Here is a 21,317-nt window from a genome sequence, read left to right as displayed (position 1 = left end):
TGTTTTGACATTAACAAGTGCTGTTCCTATAGTTAAACTTGGTTATTCTGTAAACCAAATAGCTGCACGTTTGAACAAGGCAAAACCTCAAAACTGTCATGCAGATTTATTTCAGAAACAGAGTTGAAACCTGTATGCATAGGGTCAAATTCTCTCATATCAAAATCCTCTCAGCACTCTAAGGTCTTCTCTCCTCCCAGTGTCTGTCTTGTACTTGACAGCCCTGCCTTTTTTCAGACTTGGAACAGGCTCTGGAGAGTCAGCTCTAGTATGAACTTCCACTCTAACAGTGGAATTCCCAAATAAGAAACTATGGGAGGGAATGACAGGGAGTGGGGATGACAAATTAGCCCACAATGAATAAATTCATTTGGCATCACAGCCAAATTTATTATGAGAATTTAGTTCAAGCTGCCTTCATATTTGTTCTACAATCACATTCACTAAGAAAAACCTTAACAAAATTGGCAAAATACCACAGGAAACACTGAATCCAATAGAATCACTACTATGTATACTGCTACACATGAAAAGAGATTTGGAACAGCACTTGCAAGAGATTTGTAGTTTTCTACTCATGTAACATTGACAAAAAAGTTCTGTCCCGAACTGCAGTAGTTTTACTCATATCTCTAAAGATTTCTATGCTCCTTAACACAATCTTATTTCTTAGCTTCACTTTTAAATACTAAACAAAGATTCGGTAGCAATACCTGGCACTGTTAGCACATTACCATGATTCAATACTATTTTATAATCCTAAAAGCTGACAATTCGGTCTGGAAAATTAGCAGTGCAAAAGGTTTGAAGATTGTGCATAGGAGAAATATGTGGATTTGTTCCATTTTGTACAGAAATAAAAAGGGGGAAAGTAGGTATAGGGTTCAAAATGGACAAGAATAATCTTTTGTGTAGGATGTATTCATTTCAGGATAAGCTAAGTAAGGGAAGATGTGAAGAGAAATGGATGGTTGAAATTTTTGGACAATTTTACCATGTCAAGTCCACAGTTCTATGTCAATGCAGTCCCGTGCAAATTGTTCACTTACATTATTCACTTTGGTTCCTCAGTGTGCTGAAAAAACAGCGTTGCTAAGGCTCTGTATGTCCCAAGTCCTCTGTGGCGGTCACAGAATCATAGAACAGCTTGGGTTCGAAGGAAATTTAAAGACCATCTAGTTCCAACCCCCTGCCATGGGCAGGGACACCACCCACCAGATCAGGTTGCCCAGGGCCTCACCCAACCTGGCCTTGAACACTTCCAGGGATGGGGCATCCACAGCTTCTCTGGGCAGCCTGTGCCAGTGCCTCACCAAAGGCAACTCACATTCTCAGCAAAGAATTTCTTCCTAACATCTAATCTGACTTTCTTCTCTTTTAGTTTAAAACCATTTCCCCTTGTCCTAGCATTATCTGCCCCAGTAAAAAGTTGCTCCATTTATTTAGCCCTTGTTGTGCTGGCTCCTGGATTAGGAAAGCCATGGTATCTAAGCCATGGAGTGTCACAGTATTGAGGCTTCCAAGTCTGAGGACTTTTGCTTTGGAGAGCCAGACAGCAATTCTTGGGAGGACTATGTGTCCTGACACCTGTGTGTGGATTCACCCAGCTCCTCGCTGTGCTGGCAGTACAGCCTTGGTCTCACTTGCCCCTAACTTTGGGAACACCAGCACCCAGTCCCCACCTAAGGAATATTCTGTGGGAATGTGGCAGTACAGATAATGGAAAACAATGCAGTTAGCTTGAAAAGGTGGGTTCAGATGAAGCAAGGGAAAAATTCAAGTATGCAACTGGGACAAAAGCACTGCTTATAGACAGTGACTGTCGCACACAAGTATCAGTGACATATTCTATCATTAAATATTTTGAAAGCCTGTCCACAGAAACCTGACAAATTTTTCCTTAAGGATGCTAACCTGCTCTGGCTACCAGCACAAATACAAAAAACAAACAAACAACAAAGTAATGACCTGTGTGACACATGGAATTTTAGCTCAAGCTTTTAACACCTTCATTTACATGTCTAAACTTAAGTATCTACACACGAGGTAGGAATTTAATTTTCCATTACACCTAAGTGGACACCTATTGGCATGTCAGCTGAATTGTGTTGTAGTAACACTAATATATTGACTAGGTTGCTAGTGACTAAGCTGCTGTAAAACAAAGGGACGAATGCTCACTTCCATTTAGATAAGTAAAGTTAGGTGTCATAAACTGAATCCATTTCTCACCTCACTCTCCTCATCATTTACTTTTCTCATCCTTCTGCTTCACCTAAAACATCCTTCATCCTGAGTAGCCAATGTGCAACTTTAATTCACCTCGCACACATATTTGAAGTATTGAATTCCTGTGTTGAAAGGAACTGCATTTTTAGAACAGGCACTCACACCATTGATCATGTAAGCTTTCCTAAACACACACAGGTTCATACTAGAACAATCTAACATCCCACATTCCACTTAATTACCCACATTTAATGAAGCTTACTTAAACTATAAAAGAATCACGGAGACCTTTGCATATATAATTAGTAGCTGGAATTCAAAATAAGTGATTAGAATGAACAGACTGAGAACAATGGGAGTGACAAAGTGGGAGCTGAGGAAAGGTAACATATACTGCATTGTGAATACTATCAGAAGAACAGACTTGTCCATTTCCATTTATTTATTTATTTATTTTTGTGCTGTGATTTCCAACATCCTTAATTAAAACTAGCAAAAGGCATTTTGTATGCCAGTGTTTGTTTCTTTGTTTAATTGATAAATGACATATTTATGTGTAGACAAAGGATAGGCACAAATATTCTCCATGTTGCTCTTTGATTAAAATGTTTTCTGTTTTGGGATTTTTTCCTAATTCTACCTTGTCAGTTTATTAGGCTGAATGCTATCAGTGCTGTTGTGATGAAATTCTCTTAACAGTCTGTAAAAACTTTATACAGTATCAAAACCAGCAAGCTTTTAAACCATGTTAAAGGAAACAAACCAAAGCGCCAATTATTTTCAAAAGGTAAAGTAAAAAAGGCAAAAGAGTTAGATGCTGTCTGCATATTCGTATTTCAGTAGAATTTGAGATTCCTGTGATGATGTTTGATCTTAAAGCAAGTAAAAGTTATATTTTATTTAAACCTGTTTTTACCTGTTTATAAGGATAATTGAAATATAAATTACATGAACAGAGATGGAAGATCAGTTTGGGATTAGGAAGGATAGAATTTGATTCTTTCAACTAAATATTAGAAGACAGGGATGACCAAACACAAGAATTAAAAAGGCAGCAGTATCAAGCAGAAATGTATTTGGAGTTATGGATTCTATAAACAGAGCTCTGTTAACAGTGTTTTTGTTGTCCTTGATACATGCTCAAACATGCTTGTACCAGAAAAGCCAATTACATTTCCCAAATGAGTTCTAAGAAATTCAAAATAAGTATAGTATTAAATATAACAATCTTATTTTAAGTAATCATAATAAAAACAAAAGGAATCGCCTGATGTTGAATATGACTGAGACATAAAACTGAATGCTGTTTTATCAAGTAAATAACTGATAAAGTATATATATATATAAAAAAAAAAAAGAGCCTACATTAAGCTCAATGGCTATTTACCAAAACAGTAATTTAATTTTTTTCAGTGGATCATCAAGAAGCCTGAGGATTTTTCTTCTTACTCTGTCATCTAACAATAATCAAAGCAAGAAAGAATCCCCCTCTGTGCACTCAACAGCTTGTAAAGGCCCTTAACATTATATGTGTGTATACTTATAATAAATAAAACTTGTAAAATCAATTTATATAAGCAAATAAAATGAAATATATTACATATCATGCTCTGGAAGCAGATGCAAAATAAGAAACGTGTTAAGAAAATCCAGCTGACTTACAGGAATCAATTACATAAACATCATTTCTTATGTTATGCAGGGATGCCTTGCACCTTCAAATACTCTCCATACAATCATCTTGAAAAGAAAATTTACATAGACCAAACTGAAAGGTCAAAGATGCTCAGTAGGTAGAGACACCTGTATTTCTGGACTGAAGACAGATTTATTCTGATAGTAAACTTAATGTTTGTTCATAGCATTAAAATCATCACAGAAGCAGGCAGTGGGTCCATCTGCCTCCCTCCTCATACAATAAAGCCACAATTACTGCACTCAGGTAAATATCTTCTAAAGCAAAAGTGACCCTTAACAACAGCACAGTTATCTGAACCTTTATGATGACAAAAAGTATTCTACTTTTAGTTTTACAAATAGAATTTACGACTACAAACTTTGCCTTGGATTAGAACTCCATTTTGAAGCAGAACATGTCTATTGTGGGTGCTGAACATGAAATTACTGTGCTAGAAAATGCGTCAGATTCTGGCAGAACCACTGAATTTTGATGACTGACAAGTGTTCCCAGAGAAGAAAGCAGCATAAATTCCCAGTAAAAGAATGGAAACACAGAAGAGGCACTAAATACTATGAACCTTAAACAAGAAAGCCAATTTCACTGACAAAAAAAGGAAAATCAGCTTAAAGAGGGATAAAACCAGAGGGGTTAATTTCTCAAAAATGCTAATCAAAACTTAAAATCTCTCAGAATTTGTGAGTCAAGCACTGAGACAATGGTTGTAGATGTGTCACCTCCCCCTCCCCTCGATCTGTTAGTCTTACATATTGTTAGAGTAAAGCATGTATGTTCAGGAGCATCTTGGGAAAGCTTGTATTCCTCGCTTTAACTACCATATGGTCCCCATGTGGCTAAATAATAACGCAAAATAAAAATATGTATCCAGTCTGGAGAAACTTGAGAGATTACAGCATTGTCTTTAGGTCCAAGAACAGTTGACTGTGCTGCAGTCTAGTGACTACTCTGGCCATACTTTAATCTTTAAAATAACAACAACAACAACTATAACAGAACATGCAAGTGAGGGAAGACAGCTGTACTGGGATAAAAAACATGTTTGTGTTAGGTCAATGAAATCTTTCCTCATATGCACATACTCTCCAGCTTAGGCAGCTATTGTAGTCCTCAAACAAGTCACCGGAAAAGGCAGAATTCAGCAAAAGAGGTTATGGGTATGTTAAAGAATACTTACTCAAGAAACCAAAAATGACACTTAACAATGCTATATCCATTTGGTAGTGTTTTGTAAATCAATTCATTTCTGAATTGATTTCTCAGTCTTCCAAGAATTAAAAGCTCATGTTCAGTATCCAAATGTTTTTGGGAGGCCTCAGAGAAAAAGCAGTTTTATACTTCCTGTAACTCCTTCTCAAGTGAAAGTGATCTAAATCTGGAAATGGGTAGGGCAGGGTGGCTCAGAAGGAACTGGATTCACAGTTGTCTGTCTCAGAGTGCTCAGTAAGGTCAAGCTTGATGGGCATAGAAGGTGATGGTAGAGGAAACACTAAGAATATTGTCCCCCATGAACTCTGAATTTTCTTACTCGGATCCCTCTCAGATTCCTACTGTGATTTCCTGTGGAAATTAAGAGTGTATTAAAAGTAAAGTTGTATTGTTTACCAGCTGATATTAAGATGGAGAGGGATCTTTCTGAGACCTCTGGTTGTAATTTGGCTTTGGAACATGTGACCAAATACTTGGTGGACTTCCTCACACTGAACTTCAGACAACTTCAGAAATGACATTTAAACATAGGCAAACCAACTTGTCTGACTCCTCTCTAAAGCTGTTGGTAAGATTCATAATTAACAACTCATTTTGCTGATTTTAAATGAGGATACAGTGAATCACACCTTAATAGTGCCTGTTTTTCTTTCTGACTACAAATCCCTAGATGACTTTCAGACATAGATATCTAAGTTTTTAAAATTGCGCAAGATCCATCTCTTCTGCCTTCTTACTTGACTTAACAAGAACATCTTAAATCATCTTTGCACTGGTAATACTCTTTAGTATCATCAGAGATCACCAGTTAAAAGGGAGGTGAACAAACAGTCTTCTATTACAGGCTGTTGGCATAGACCATCAAGTCAATGACATATTTCTGAGGAACAGACCACAGAACTGAAATACAACCCGATTCCACCTTTTAATCTATGCTGTGACTTGCGCAAAGTCTGTGAAGTGCTGTGAAGACAAAGTTTCAGTATGTTACTCTAACTCAGGAGTGCACTCAGAGAAAGGAGATATGTATGTGTCATTGACCAGGAATGAGACTCAAGCAAAAGCAGTACCTAGAATGTTTTCTCTATAGAAATACTGACAATTCCCATAAAGAACTGCTTTAGAACTGTTCCTCATGGGTTTTATTTTTTTGCCAAACAGCTAGAGAAACACCACAAAAGGGCCCTCACCCTGGAAAGAGCTATCTTCCTTTTTTGGCAGAGAGTGGAAAAGTCACCAACTCCATTAGCACAGAATTAAAAATGCTAACCTTATTAATGATGAAAAGTGTGAAAGTTGAGAAATACACTACAGAAGATGTATTTTGATGCAGCAGAGAGTAAAATGAAGCAAATGGTAAGTTCATTCCACTGTTTAGGATTGCAGATGGGTAGGATGCAGCGGCATGAATGGTGCAAATTCAGCATCGACAGTGGAATGTTCTGGTTGTGTGCCCATCAGGAGTAAAACCCACATGCATGCCGGATCTCCAAGAAGATTTTAGCAACCATCTATGCAATTAAGAAAGCTCCACACATCATGGTTTAAACCCTCATGTAAGGCGGAGTGTATTTGACATAGCTGCATCCTCTGCTGCAGCTGTACTGGAAATATCAGAAGTCAGCAAGAATTCTCGTGTGAGATTGGAACATATGGTCATGTTAGGCACATGGATACACATTGTAAAGCTGGAAGCTGGAAGACAGTATGAAATGTTCTGATCAAACAAATGAACCTGATAACGGGGTGATGGAAGGATGCCAGACCATATGCAGGATGTTGATAGCTTCTCTGCACTACACTTAATTCGGGAGTTCTCTACATCCATGTGCATATAAAATCTTAAAGTGAACAGATAGATCTGTGACTAAATGGATCTACAAACTACTTCCAGTTTTATAAGGTGAACACACATTAGAACTGTAGCAACAATAAAATGGCACAGTCATTACAGGAAACAGCTTCCATCTTTCAGATACTTCTATTTCAGCTGCATGTTTCAATTTCTTCTTAACAGTTAAAATCTTTCCAATTTCTTAAGAAAAACAGGAAATACATTGTCTCGTAATTCAGAATTTGCATGTTGAATTTTGGAATTTTTTTCACTGTGCATTAAAGATAAAAATATATATGTATTTATAATTATAATGAAGACTAAATAACGAAGACTAAACTCCCAAGTATTTTTTTAATCTGAGTTATTGTGACATTTAGTCAAATACAAATTTAATAAAAACTATCATTTCTAGAGTAAGGTCTTCTTAAATGAAACATGCTAAAAACGCTAGTATGTCAAAACAGCCGTATTAGCATATATTATCATGAAACATTTCCTGGATTTCCCAACAGTGTAACATATTACTATAGCTTGATTTTCCCCATCTTTGGTATTTCTTGTGAAGTATTTAAATTCAATGTCCATTTAGCAGTATTCAAATGATACCATAAAGTGATCAAAAATAAAATTTTACACAGCTGTGTAACCAGCAGAATGTGGCTGAAATATTCATAGCCAAGGCTATAAAACTGAATATAACAAAATATTAGTTAAATGTTCAGAAAACCCTAGTGCCAGTGGTTTCTTGTTTAAATGTCTATCACTAAGTAATATTGTCTCTGTCAAAAATATATCATTTAAAACGCACATGCCAATTCCATCTCAGAATCCATGAACTGCATTTTGCCTATGAAACTTTCTATTATTGAGAGTAAAAGCATATTTATATTGGATTTACTTAATCGACATTAATAAATCCTGTGTTACTATCATGTTTTCTCAGATTCTGAGAAAAAAAAAGAAAAGAATTTCTGACTAGAAATCACTATTTTATACACAGATGTTTACTGTATACCACTGCAAACTTAAAGATAATTCTTTGAAGGATATCTGTAAAAGTTAGTAAGACATTCTGAATAATACAGCTTCAAGAAGAGAATGAATGTACCCAAATGATAATTCCTTCCTCTCCCTAAATTCAGCACTGTTTGGAATTCAAACTTTATTAAAGCTTGACAACAACAAAACAGATAACAAAAATGAGGAATACTGCTTAAGAGCATATTTTTCCTTGTAAAATATGAGCTAGAAACTTCTCTACACTCATTTAGCAATGTAAATGTCACTTTGTTTCTCGAAGCTTTAAGCTGAGAATAGCTCCAGGGCTTACTTGTGATGCAGAAATGTCCCTGTAATCTACTTAGAAAACATGCAGAACATTAATAGAAACTAGAATCTTGGAACATAAACGTAGCATAAGAAAAATGATAATTACTTTGTGGCTTAACATTTAAAAAGAGAGCTAAGCATTGTACATCAGCATTTTTTTTTTATATAAAACAAGTTGCAGCACATAGATGAGCAGGAAGTCATTCACTTTGGAAACACATATAATTTTGACATTATCGTGTACAATCTTTTAAACAGAAAAGAGGGTAAAGGAACAGAACTAGAGACTGTTTGAAGGCACCTGTTACCAATCACTTCTTTTCAATCCTATCTTTCCAACCCCTGCAGATACCCCTTCCTTCCCCTCTCCCCCAACAAAGCAGTTTTCCCCTTTCATCCAGTAAGCTTCCATCCCTGATTAAACACGTACTGCCCTCCCCCTTGTGACTCCAAAGACTTTTATGAGCCTCTGAACTTCTCTCTACCTCTGTTTTTGCAGATGGCAGCTGTTGCTACTCTCCAGGTTCCTAAAACCCATACACTAGCCTTCTGTCCTAAGTTACTTATAGTCAATCTTCTTCATCATAACTTAATTACAGCTAAGGATAGACCTAGCTGTACTTTAAAGTACGACTAATAATTAAATGATGAACACTCATCTGGAATCCTCAAGGTCACTGTGGAGATGGAAAGAAATGGTGGGAGTAGCAAATCTAGCAGTGAGGGACATCCCCTCACTGTAAGGGAATATGAAAGTAAGAAAGATAAATGTGAGAATATAACAGTAATTGATCAAAGTAAGGTAAAGCGCAGACACATCACAAGACTTTGCTTCTCCTCAGAAGAGGAAAAGAATAAAAGCACCCATCCTTCCTTTCACTTTTGCAGGCCAGATAATGGGATAACACTATTGAGAAGTAATAGGGTTTTGTGCAGGATACTGGGATAAGATAGATGTGTAGGTGCTAGCACACAGGCTACTGGATTCTCAGACTCTAGAAACATTAAAATTCCAGAACAGTGTCACAGAATTGCAAATGCTTGTGATAATCCACGTTTAGTCCATGTTTAAAGTCTAATATTCATCAAGACTTACATAAATCATTGGGAACCTTAGCCTGCTTATTTATAGAAGTTCTCTTAAAAAACACTTTTAGAGCCATTAATAGAGCCATTAACAAGGTATGCATATCCTAATAGGACTAATTAGTAGCTGTTTCTCCTGCCCAATCACATGGACTCTCTCCAGTCTTATACACACTTTGGAAAATGCATTTGGCAACCATCTATTAAAAAAGCAAAAATCCGACATTGCTTTCAACACTTTGAGGATAAGAAAATATCTATTTTCTGTTCTTTACTTCATCTAACTCTCATTTGTTTTACCTTTTCCTCTGTTCTTACCTATTATCTGTGCAATGCTGCCTTATGTTTCTCTCTTTCTTGCATCCCATCAGATCCTGGTTGCTTGGACAAAACATGCTACACTTTTAATCTCATTCACATAAGAGCTCTAGCTGGCAATGAATTTTCTTCTTCTTCTTTTTTTTTTTTTTTTTTTTTTTTTCTTTTTTCCAGCTATTGTAGAAATTTCCTTTTAAAGAAGCTGTATTTTTAAGAACTAGCTGAAAATAAAGACAACCAGAATTCTGTAAAAATGGCTAAGGACAGTATGAGCCAATCTCTCTGGATATATCAGGACTGCAAAACAGAACAGCACGGAGCTGGAGCACTGAACCCTATCAAGCCATAGTGCACAAACATCACCTTGCTCCCTGGTTGTTTTGGATGCTTTCATCTAGGTCTCACCTATGTATGATTAGGAATATTTCAGTCCTGTTCAGCAGTTCATTGCTCTCGAAAGGAAGGATAGGTGAAATTGCACCTGAGTTGTCTTTGGTTCTGCGAAGTCTCCCAACACTATCCCAGCAGGCTTTTCATCCTCAAACATATTGTGTGCCTTCAAGCTATATTTAAACTTTACATTATTCTGAATATTTCAATTAAAACAAAAAATCCAAGAGAAAGAACATCTTTGTTAGGGTAACATAACCATCACATGGGCCTAGAAAAGACTGCTGTGGACACAGCTAGTCTGGTCTAGACGACAACAGTCACAAGCAGTATGGAGCCGATTTGGCTGTGCTACTTAAGTCTAGGAAGAGGGATAAGCCCCTGGCCTTTCATAGTACAGATGTGACTTCTAGACCAAAGACCCAAACTAAGAACTGAGGTTCTGAAGTGTTCCATATTGACTCGGAAAACTTAATAAGTCTACATTACAGTTCAAATAATAAAACACTGTTAAATTTGTTTTTTAAAAAACGCACAGGACTTTGGAAAGTGGCCTTTTCAGGAGACATGGATTAAAAAATTAATGTCAATGTAAATTCTCATAAAAATACGAAGTAAAAATATAATTAGTTTGTGAAATTACTTCCAAATGACAATGAATTCACATATAAGAATATAACTTCAAAAAAAAAAAAAGAGGTAATTTACATCTAGTAAGGAAAAATAAACACCGAGGAGATTTTCTTTTCATGCCTTTCATCTGAAAAATATAAGGAAAGAAGAATGTCTGTGATTATGACACTGCATTAGCACACATGAACTCTTGGCTTAAGCCTTACCACAAACTCTGTGGAGTTGTGGGCAAGCCACTATTTCTTTCATTGTATTTGCTGCTTCTGCAAAACAAGGTTAATAACACTTTTCTGCTTTACATTGCAAGGGTAGTATTTGTGAGGTCTTCAGTTACTGTGATGAAGGACAGAGAAATACTCAGTTACTAAACAGCAGTATTTCCACATACTGTTTAGAAACAGTGAAAACCTGGAAAAGGTTTCAGGGAAGTAGAGAAAAGCATTATGTTTATTCATAAATGATGAGCTGTACTTCCGATTTGGAAAGCTTTTGACCTGCCAATCAGTATACAAGTTCAACATAATAGTTGCTTGGGCAATTAGTGTTTTAATATTAACCTGAGTAGACTATTCTCAGAAAGATCAGCTAAATAGGAGTTTTTTATACTTAGTTTTTAAAAATATGGGATCTTGCAACAGCTAACCTAAATAACTTTTAACTTGGTCTGGTCTATGACTCATACTAATTCAGGCACATGTATTTAGGTAGATTTAGCCCTCAATTTGAGCGACACAACAATTTACTGACATAAGCTAAATTGATTTAAGTAAACAAACAGCAATCAAGCCCCATGTGCTTGTATGCATTTAACTGGTTGATATCAAATAGGTTTATTTAAACTACTACTACACTTTTTCTACTTTGTCCCGTTGCAGACAGCCAGAACCGTTTTCTGGTTGCTAACTTAACTGAAAGAGCTTTGGCACAGTAACACATAAATGTGTCAATAAGGCAGGTGACTAGTTCAGCAAGTTTACATTCTGTCACTTGTATGCACAGCTGCTAATGTACTACAAGTGCACAGATGTGTAAAGGAGATAAAATCTCAGCAGGTTTTCATATCTTTTCAACCCGTGTATAACATTCATGTCCTGAAAACTAAGCGTGTCGGCATAAAGAAATAAATGAATATTATAGAAAAGCTTCATTTGCATGGCTAACTTTATAAATTTTACCCTTTTATTTCTTAGTAGAATGGATTCAAATTATTAGTTATACTTTTATAGATTAAAAATGACTCCTGGCAGAGTATATTGCACACAGGTGAATTCTAGCAGTTAAAAAAGTAGTGTAACTTATCTCCCCTATATTCATACAAATTGAAACTGTTCTTCACACTCAGATGAATACCTATTTAAAAGCTTTCTATTGCTGTCTCTTACGTCACTGTCTCACTTTTGTTTCTTTTCATGCCTCAAAAAAACACATTCATAACAGTTGCTCTTTTTTTCAAAAACAATAGATTATGAATCCCACATTAAAAAGGTAAACAACACTTTGTTCATTTTCAAGTTTTTAGAAATTAATTTCTATACGTTTGCACAGTCTTGCATTGCTTTACAATAAGCTTGCATCTTAAATATCTGAAGAAATAGTACAATGCCATACATCAAAGCATAGTGAATTTATAACCTCTTAAATGTAACCTCAGAAAATGATTGCTAAAGCTTCTTGCCAAATATCTGAGCGCTGACAGACTGCCCTTCCAAGTTTTTATCTGAGGGTTATATGCCAATGGATAAAGTCTAAAATTGCACTTCTGATGTTCCAAAATACTAACAAATGCATCAACCATGAAAGGCACTGGAAGAGCCAAGATCACAGAGCTCATGGTAAATATTTCTTTTAGTCAAAGGCTGACTGTTGGAATTGAAGAAAAAGAAAAACAGATAAAAGGGAATCATGGATCAAGAGCTTCAGCTGAACAAAGTTAGTGGATTCATCCCACTTAACTTTAGCACTACAGAGAAATGCCCTTTAGCACCTATAAGTTATAGATTACTGTTACATGCAGGAAAGGATGCGGTTTGGATGCAGACGAAGGATGGCACAGAAGCTCGGTATGCTCTGCTCTGCAGTTCTGGACACAAAATGCCTACTCCCTCTCTTCCCCAGGTAAATGATATTGACATATCAGCCATTTTATTTGCCCTTTTCCTTGCTGGACCCTTTTCAAAGGTGATTCAAACAAGCTAAACTAACAGATAGCAATTCACTTTTGGTTTTGGGGTCACATTAGGTTTCTGTTTAGTGATCTGAGAGGTCCGAGTGCAGTGTTAGAGAAGTACCAGAGCTGGTGCAAGAGAAGGAGAAACTAGGAGCAAAGAGGCAAGGCAGCTGACCATTGGGTCAGCTCAGGCATAAGGAGTAATTTCATTCTGATTTATTCTTTGAAGGAACATGTTTCCTTCTTGTGCCCCTCTGACTATACAAATTTAATGAGGGGCTGCATTTTTGGGTATAAGACGAAACATAGAGTGGGATGAATCAAGAGCACAAGTTTCTTGTGTGTGTGGTTTGGTTACCACAGATAAAGATAGAGGGTCGAAAGTTCAGCTGATTAAAAAGATAGCACAGACTACAAATAATAATACAAAAAAAGTCTGGATATCCTAAAAAAAAAAAAAAAAAAAAAAAAAAAAAAAAAAAAGAGCACTGGAGGTTATTAATGGGAGACTCCATTGTTCTTTCAAACAATGTTTTATGCTCTTCTGTTGGATCTGGAAAAACAATTACAAACCCTATTGGTTATCTTGACAAAACATAAAGTTTCTTAGTCAGAAATCAGCTGAAAAATTTGGCTGTACTAACTGTACTCAATATCATGCACTGAGGGGCTTACAAATGGCATCGCAGTACCGCACACCCCAATTCCTTCTGATAGCTCAGAAAGGACAGCAGCACTGTGAAGACCAGTGCTAGTTGTGAACCTCTAAAAACATAGTGATCATCCAGCATGATTCTGGTTACAGACTGCTCTCAGTGATGCCACTGAACCTGTTCTCACGTAATAAAATCTGCATTTATCCATACAAAGAAGAAATCCATAGAAATGTTTACTGTACCAGCAGGTTCTCAATGATTTACATGAGAAACTATATTGAAATGTCTTCCCCACTCATTTATGAAATTAATCAACAACAACAAAAAAAAGGAAATAGAAGGCCAAGAGATAATTAAAAATTAATAAAACAAAAAATCTTGGTTTTCTCCCACATAGGTGACCTAACTTTTTAAGAATGCACATAGTCAAATGACCACTTTTCATTTCAATTTCCACAGCAAAATATAGTAATAATCATCAAATTAGCTTAGTCTACATAATTTGAAATAATGAACTATTTTATTACATGAAATAATATGTAGTGTCATTTTTTTCCTGTAATAAAAAAGCTCACATAAGAGCCCTGTATGGATTCTGCCAAGTTTCAGAGTTTAATATTAAAGTTTTTTCTTCCAAAATTAAGTGAAAAGTGAAGTAAGATTAAGCATAAATGTAAATTCTTTATCCAAAAAGCTTACAAAATGCTATCAGTATCTCCAAATCAAGGGTTATGAATCCAGCTGATATCACAATGAGATGAAAATGAAAAACAAAAACAACTAACCCCCACCAAAACCAGCCACCCACCTTCTAACATTTCATTAAAAAGAGTTACTACAACCTGAGACCACACAGGCTGGAAAACCTTAAATCAAAACTATCTACTTATTGAAACATGTCACCGTAAGACAGCATTAACATTATTTTGTTGTTTTGCTTGTACTTTTAACACACTTAAAACCTTAGTTTATATTAAGTATGAATATCTTGGGTTTATCTATTCAAGAATTCTACTGTCCTTACTTGCAAACATGGGCCACAAGGTAATTCTTAGCAAGAAATGATACTTCAGTATGCACAGTGATTAAACAAGACTGATAGTGATATTACATGACAGCATGTAGCACTTAAAACCGTAATCCATATTTTGTAATCCATATTTCTGCAAATAATTTATGTAATCTGAAGAATGCATATTACTTATATTTAAAAACACCCCGTCTAAATGAAGTTGGTCTTTATTAGTCCAAGAATAGCCTTTTGTTTTTCTATTAGCAGGGATATTTACTGTGAAACTGTGACGTTGCTTCATATCTTATATAACTTTTTATTAAAATGGCAAAGAAAATTATTTGAAGACAAACTCATTGTAAACTAAGCTGTCCTATCCTTCATGAAAATTTAAATGCATGACTTATTTGCCTTTTAGATAAATCAAGAAAAAGTAAGCTTACTGGAAGAGGCCTGCATTAAAATTGAAAAATAAAAGGCTGCATTAGGAATAAACAGAAATGACATAAGGTAAACATATTCACCTCCTCACCTCCTGCAAAAAAAAAAAATTACTTCTCCAAACATTTTCTTAAAAGAACTTTAGCTTATTTTTATTGTTTTTCTTCTCCTCCTCCTCCACCTCTCTCCCCCTGCTCCGTCCTGTACTAGCATTTCTTAGTTTTCTTTCTCCAAACATGCAATTTCTAATACTTTTTTTTCAGTACTTATATTCTTTTTTTGAATGGGTAACGTGAATAAATATTGTTGCTGTTAGGTGAAATAATATAATTAATAGGGACTATTTTTTAGCAGATACATGTATAAAAAAGAAATTTGGCAAAAATGAAATAACTTTGGAAATACTTGCCCAAGTTCTTAACTTCCAGGGTACAAGGAACATTCATGATGAAGTCTGTTGCAGACTTAAGTATTTGGTTTCTTATTTTGTATAAAGCTTGTCTCACTCAGCCTTGCTTGCATTGTTGGCCACAGTCAGAAAATTTTAAGTAGTGAAATGACACAAAGAAGCAAACTGCTGCACATCAGGAACAGCTTAAGTGGGTAGTCATAGGGGCTATTATTTGGATGTAAATAATGTTGCATCGCTTTGAGGCAGACATTTTATACATTTTTGTTTTATTAGTCATATTCTACTCGCTTTAATCATCTGCAATCCATGTTGGTTGATATGAGACCACCTATATATAATACACAATACCTAGAGTAACAAGGTGCATGTTCCCATGAAGTATCCTTCCTACAGCACTCTTCACTTGATGAAGATGATCAATACTTGGCACCTGATTCAGGACTCAAGTGTTTGATGGTCCTAACAAGTAGTAAGGGATTTTGAAGAAGGTGAAATACAATACAGTACCTGTTCTGGAGAATAAGGCACCAAAGGCATGAGTATTTGAGAGCACGACTACCTGGGAACAGCACTACTTAGGAAAGCAGTGGTAGGAATAGGAAGTTTTGAAATAATTAAATTTGAAATCAATCTGCCAACGTCCTATTATATTGGAAATCAGAAAGTTCACTATATCTTTATGCAATTAATTTACTAGTTTCTTCAGACTATTTTTCATATAATTAACATAATTGCAGGCTTGTAAATTATCTAAAAATGCTTATAATATTTTCTATTATATTAATAGATAGCAGTGTGTTTCATAGCAAAAAAAAAAAAAAAAGCAAACCCAAACAAAAATCCAAGCTGCATGTGTGTAACAGACTCGGTCTTAAATTTGAAATTTAAATGTACAATGTAGATAAAGACATCAGAAATAAGAGCTATCGAATGATCACTCCTGATACACCTACTGATGATCCTACTGGGTTAACAACACCCACCTGCAAATTACTCTGGGGAAGCATGTTCAATTACTCTCTTCTGTAACTAAAGTATTATAATCACCATTCATGGAACTTCACAAGCACTACAATCAATTCAGAGGGTTAAATGTAAAAACTGTTCTGGGAAGATATTGCATCAGATGACCACCCAGTGTGATTTAGCCTAGAAAGTAAACAAGAACTTGTGTTCTTTCTGTTTTAATTTAAGGTGATTGTTTCACATCTGAGATCTGCACTCAGGAGAAAGACAGTCCAATTTTCACTTACGTTGGGGCTCACTTAAACTCAGCAGTCAGTGAAATCATTTTGATTTCTTTCTATCAAAAAAGTTGTTTGTTTTTTTTTTAAAGTGGTCAGCACAGACAAAATATTTTGGACGAATTCATGAGATGAGTTTTGGTGTACCGATCTAAGGAGGGAATTTTGAGCAATAGCAAGGAAAGGAGATGGAGAAGAGTTTTGGAGGTGGAGTGGGAGGACTTCAGGATGTGTGAATAGTTAGGTTTCTGTGGAAATAATGGTATTAGAATAAGTGATAAGGTATCTTTTCTAAGATTGCACTAGGAGAGTTGCAAATTCTTTGAAAGGCATCTCCCCATCTTTCTTCTCTGATAATTGAAAGGGTATTTTTAGAGAAATATTGATACAAGGACTTCAAGACGATCATTCTGAACATGTAACGTGTTATTTATGTTCCATCACCTTGTGTACATAGCTTGTGTTGCTCTTCCTCACATTCATAATTTTGATTCATGAATGTTATATTTTCTTTGCAGATCTCTGCCAAAACATTCAGCAACTCTGGAAGGTCATTTAACAACTCCTCTCACTCAGTTTTTGATATTGTATCTTCAGTATCCTGTAGCTTTAGCAAACCTTTCATATTACTGTGGAAAAAGTTAACTCACCTGTCATGGAGTATGGGGGAAAATCCATATTTATGTAACATATAGGTAAACGTAATTAATTTCTATCCTTTGTTTCAGACATTTAATCTGCAGAAAGATCTTCTCCCATACGGCTCAACAGGTTAGTCTCTTAAGATTGTTTAGGGCAAGATCTCTACAAAAGGCCTTTGGGAATCCCCATATAACGCATTTATGTCTGAACTGCGAGACTTCATATACTTTTAGATGTGAGAGTATATTCCAGAAGCACCCTGACTTCTTGGCTGGGATGAAACTCAGGTGAGTACATACGGAAGTACTTTGACTTTGGATGAAGCCTAGGTGACTATCATCCCGTTTCCTATCCCTGAATTGTATTTTAGAGTTGAAGAGGTGCTCAGATGTGTGTACTGGAAATGAACTGTGACATGCTTTGCCCAGGTTTTTGGTCTTGATGTCTGGAGAGCAGAGAGACATCCTGGGCATACTGTGGCCCACGCAGGTATTGCAGATTGCATGTGTATCAACTACATCACCTTTATCTACATAGTTGTTAAATGATTGCAAATTCGAAACACTTTGTAACACATATGATTTACTCATAAGAAAAGGCAGTGGGACTAAGTCAACAGACATAATTTAGCAACTGAGAATACAGCTCATAATCTCCACAATGCTTGATATCATCTGTGTTTCTCAAGATTACACAGAAAAAACAAACAACAAAAACACTCAAAATCAAACTAAACTCAACCATTTTTTCCCATGGTTTAAAGCTCAGGAGAGAGAGAAAATGTAGTTCATGGTAGTAACACAAGAACAGAAAGATTACCTCACGATGAGTTAGAAGTTTCTCCAAATCTGCTGCCATTTGATTCTTGACACGCAGCAAAGCCGTCTTTTCTTTATTTAAAAGACTGGTAAAAGAGGATAGGAAATTCAGTAATAGCAACAGATAATCTCTTTTAATCTTGTATTCTGGTTGAAACATGCATTTTCTAAAGCTAAATACTGTCAACAATGAAAATCTGCTCGAGTAATTGTATCAGATGATCCTTTTGTATGTTTAAGCACTAGAATTTTTATAAATGGGCCTGAATGCATTGATGTATACAAAATCTTATTTAGTCAAAGTGTAATTCTATTCAGAATCTTATTTATTTAATTAATTTTCTGAAGGGTAATTTAAAAACATTATCAGAACCTTCTATTATTAACTGTTGGTTTCTTCTTTGCAAAATGAGCTCATTTTAGAAGTAGAGTAAGGTTTGCTATATCTGCACTTACATATTAAAAAGTGAATTCCTTTTGTTTGCACCACTACAAACAGCACAAACTGTGTTCTCAATGTGACCTCTTTTGATACTACTGTATTTAGAATTTTGAAAATAAATACAAGAAAGCATAATGTGCAGCTCTCCCTTTCTCTGTAGTTTCTGCAGAACTTGTAAACGTATTTTTGCTATTTTTTATTTTGTATTACAAGAGAATCAAAGGAATCAAGTTTGCCTTGTGAACAGTGTGATGACTATTTCAACATACAGGCATGTCTTTATAGTGCAACATCAGGTTTAACTTTGTCCTTTGTGTTCGTAATTATAGAATATGAACACTGTTCCGCATACGCATTCCGGTTCTACACAGCAATTCATCTAATACAATTAAATGTATTTTCATATTTAGCCCAAACAACAGATTTCAACAATAAATCTCACACTAATGCATACCTAATGCCAGCACATAATTTTGTTTTGTTAAAAGACATAATTTTTCTTATTAGAACCAATGTTATATACACCATTATCGTGACTTAACTAAATAGATTTTGCAATATAAACTGTAATATGAATCAACAACTATGCAAAATGCAACTCTGCATATGGAATGCAAATATGCAGTACTGAATCAGGTCACGAGTTCAAAAGCAAATGTATTAAAATTTTATAAATTGAAGTGAGAGATTACATATATAGCAAACACAAATTATTCAGTATTCCCAACATTTAAACAAGAAATAATCAACAGGATAAATCAATCTTTTCTTTAATTGTCTGTGCATCATTTGCTAGTTTTAAATGAGCAACATCATCATCCTTTGTCCCAGAGATTTTCTGGCAGTTCCTTACCAGCTCTGTACTGTAAATTATAACTGTCAATTACTTCTAGGAATTCACTAGAATTCGGAAAAAGTGTATACTTTGGCCAAATTATTTTTTTGCTTTACTGAGTTATTTAAAAGGAAAGTATTAACATTTATGAAAAACTACAAAGATACTACAGTATTTTCAAGAATGTTATTTTCTGTGATGTTTTTAATCATGATGGAATTGCTGTACTATGATTTTCCTGGGTTCATTTGTTATAACTTACTGATATGAAAGTTTTTCTTGGATTTCTGTACTTCCTAAGAGCAGAAACCAATCCATTTAGAGAATGACTCACAAATGTATTAGAAAAGCAACAATAAAAAATTCCTGTATGTCTTAAATAGCGTACTGAATAAGCATGTACGTCAATATTCATGACTAACCAGAAATTCATGTTCAAGGTTTAATTTCATCCACAGAATAGAACCCATTCTAGTTATACTAGTTGCATCTCCTGAAAGAACATGACACAACTGATCCACGTGGAGCAGCCTCAGCATTGTTCTAATTTTCTTTGTTTATGGTCAAATATAGGAATTAGACTGCTATTGTAAATCAGTAGGACTTAATGTGTTTTGTCAGGTATAAAACCCCTTTGAATATAGAATTACAAAATCAAGTGCAGACTTCAGATTTAGTGATTTTGCAATGCTTTTTCATCATTGCAGACAGAAGAAATTAATTCATACACTTCTGAAAGAATACTGCAAAAGAGGCACATATACACAACAGAAGGAGAAAGCAGAGTTATCAGAAATAACATTAATAAATTCACACCTATAATGACTAAGTAAAACTTCCTGAAAGTTCAGTTTGGGGAAGAAGAATGAACGTTTCCCTATTAAGAACTGAACATTTCCCTGTTCCGAACAGGCATCTTGGATGTAAAAGGTCAACGTGGTTCTAACTTTAAGCCATCTCACACTTCCATCAGCAAGCAGTTTAAACTAATCCAGTTCTAATTTGCAGTGCAACAAATCTGAGAACAGTTCGTTTGCAGTTCATTTCAGCTGACCTAAATGGCAATTGCTGCTGAAAGATCATCCCTCCCTATCCCTAACCACAAAATGGTACTCCCTCTCTTTGTGTTGGTACTAGGAAAGTTGTGATCTCGCGAGTAGGTCACTTTACTGACCTGAATGAACACTGGAGTGGTTTTTAAAGTCATTTTACATGTGGATCACCAAACCAAATTGATTCACCATGTACAGTGGGAACCTAAGGCTGAGGATAAGACTGCCCCATTTGGTGACAGCGTGTCTTGACTGTCTTACTACGATCTTGAAACCGTAACCTATGAGTCTAGACAAACCAGCTTCTTGTAGCTGAGCTCCAGGGCTTTAACTTCCATCTGAAGACACAGGATCTTAACCTTTTTTTAACTGACCATATTTTCAAGTTTTCATGGTGCAGAGATGTGTGTAAGTATTAAACAGCACTGTATCAAAATAAATCTTCCAATGACTTGGTCAGTCTCGGGTGAAAAAACATGTCAATGCTTGGGGGAAATGGACTGTGTTGGGATGATCTAATATCCTTTGAGTAATTTAACAGCACAAACAGCTGTTCTGAAACTGAAGGGCAAGTGTAGACCTTGTTCTGCTCCACAGTCCCGGCCACTGGCTGTTCCATTCGGAGTGTGGGGAAGGTGCCCTTTGTGATATATCATGTAAGTCCAAACATCCCCCAAAAGTCCGGTTGGAGAATTAACTAAAAAACAGCTCATGCTTCTCCTGTGTGCATAGGTTTCCAGAGCAAATAAATAAATAAATAAATAAATAAATAAATAAATAAATGAATGAATGAATGTCTAGGAGGACATGCAATTTCATTCCACCATGCTTTCAAGACCTACTCAGGCATGAATCCAGGGAAAAGGAGC

General features: G+C 35.6%; 1 protein-coding gene across 1 annotated transcript in view; it reads right to left on the bottom strand.

Annotated features, from left to right (window-relative positions):
- PIBF1 (progesterone immunomodulatory binding factor 1) overlaps window positions 1-21,317 on the bottom strand; it is a gene marked incomplete at its 3' end in the record, with an annotated part of 119,688 nt that overhangs the window by 3,704 nt on the left and 94,667 nt on the right. Inside the window, exon 16 of the mRNA XM_084306217.1 lies at window positions 18,121-18,205. Within this exon, the coding sequence (XP_084162343.1) occupies window positions 18,121-18,205 (85 nt within the window). The remainder of the gene's footprint in view (window positions 1-18,120; window positions 18,206-21,317) is intronic.

The sequence above is a fragment of the Netta rufina genome, assembly GCF_964035555.1.
Source record: "Netta rufina genome assembly, chromosome: 1".
NCBI classification, from domain to species: domain Eukaryota; kingdom Metazoa; phylum Chordata; class Aves; order Anseriformes; family Anatidae; genus Netta; species Netta rufina.
This window is presented reverse-complemented; position numbering and strand designations above follow the sequence as displayed.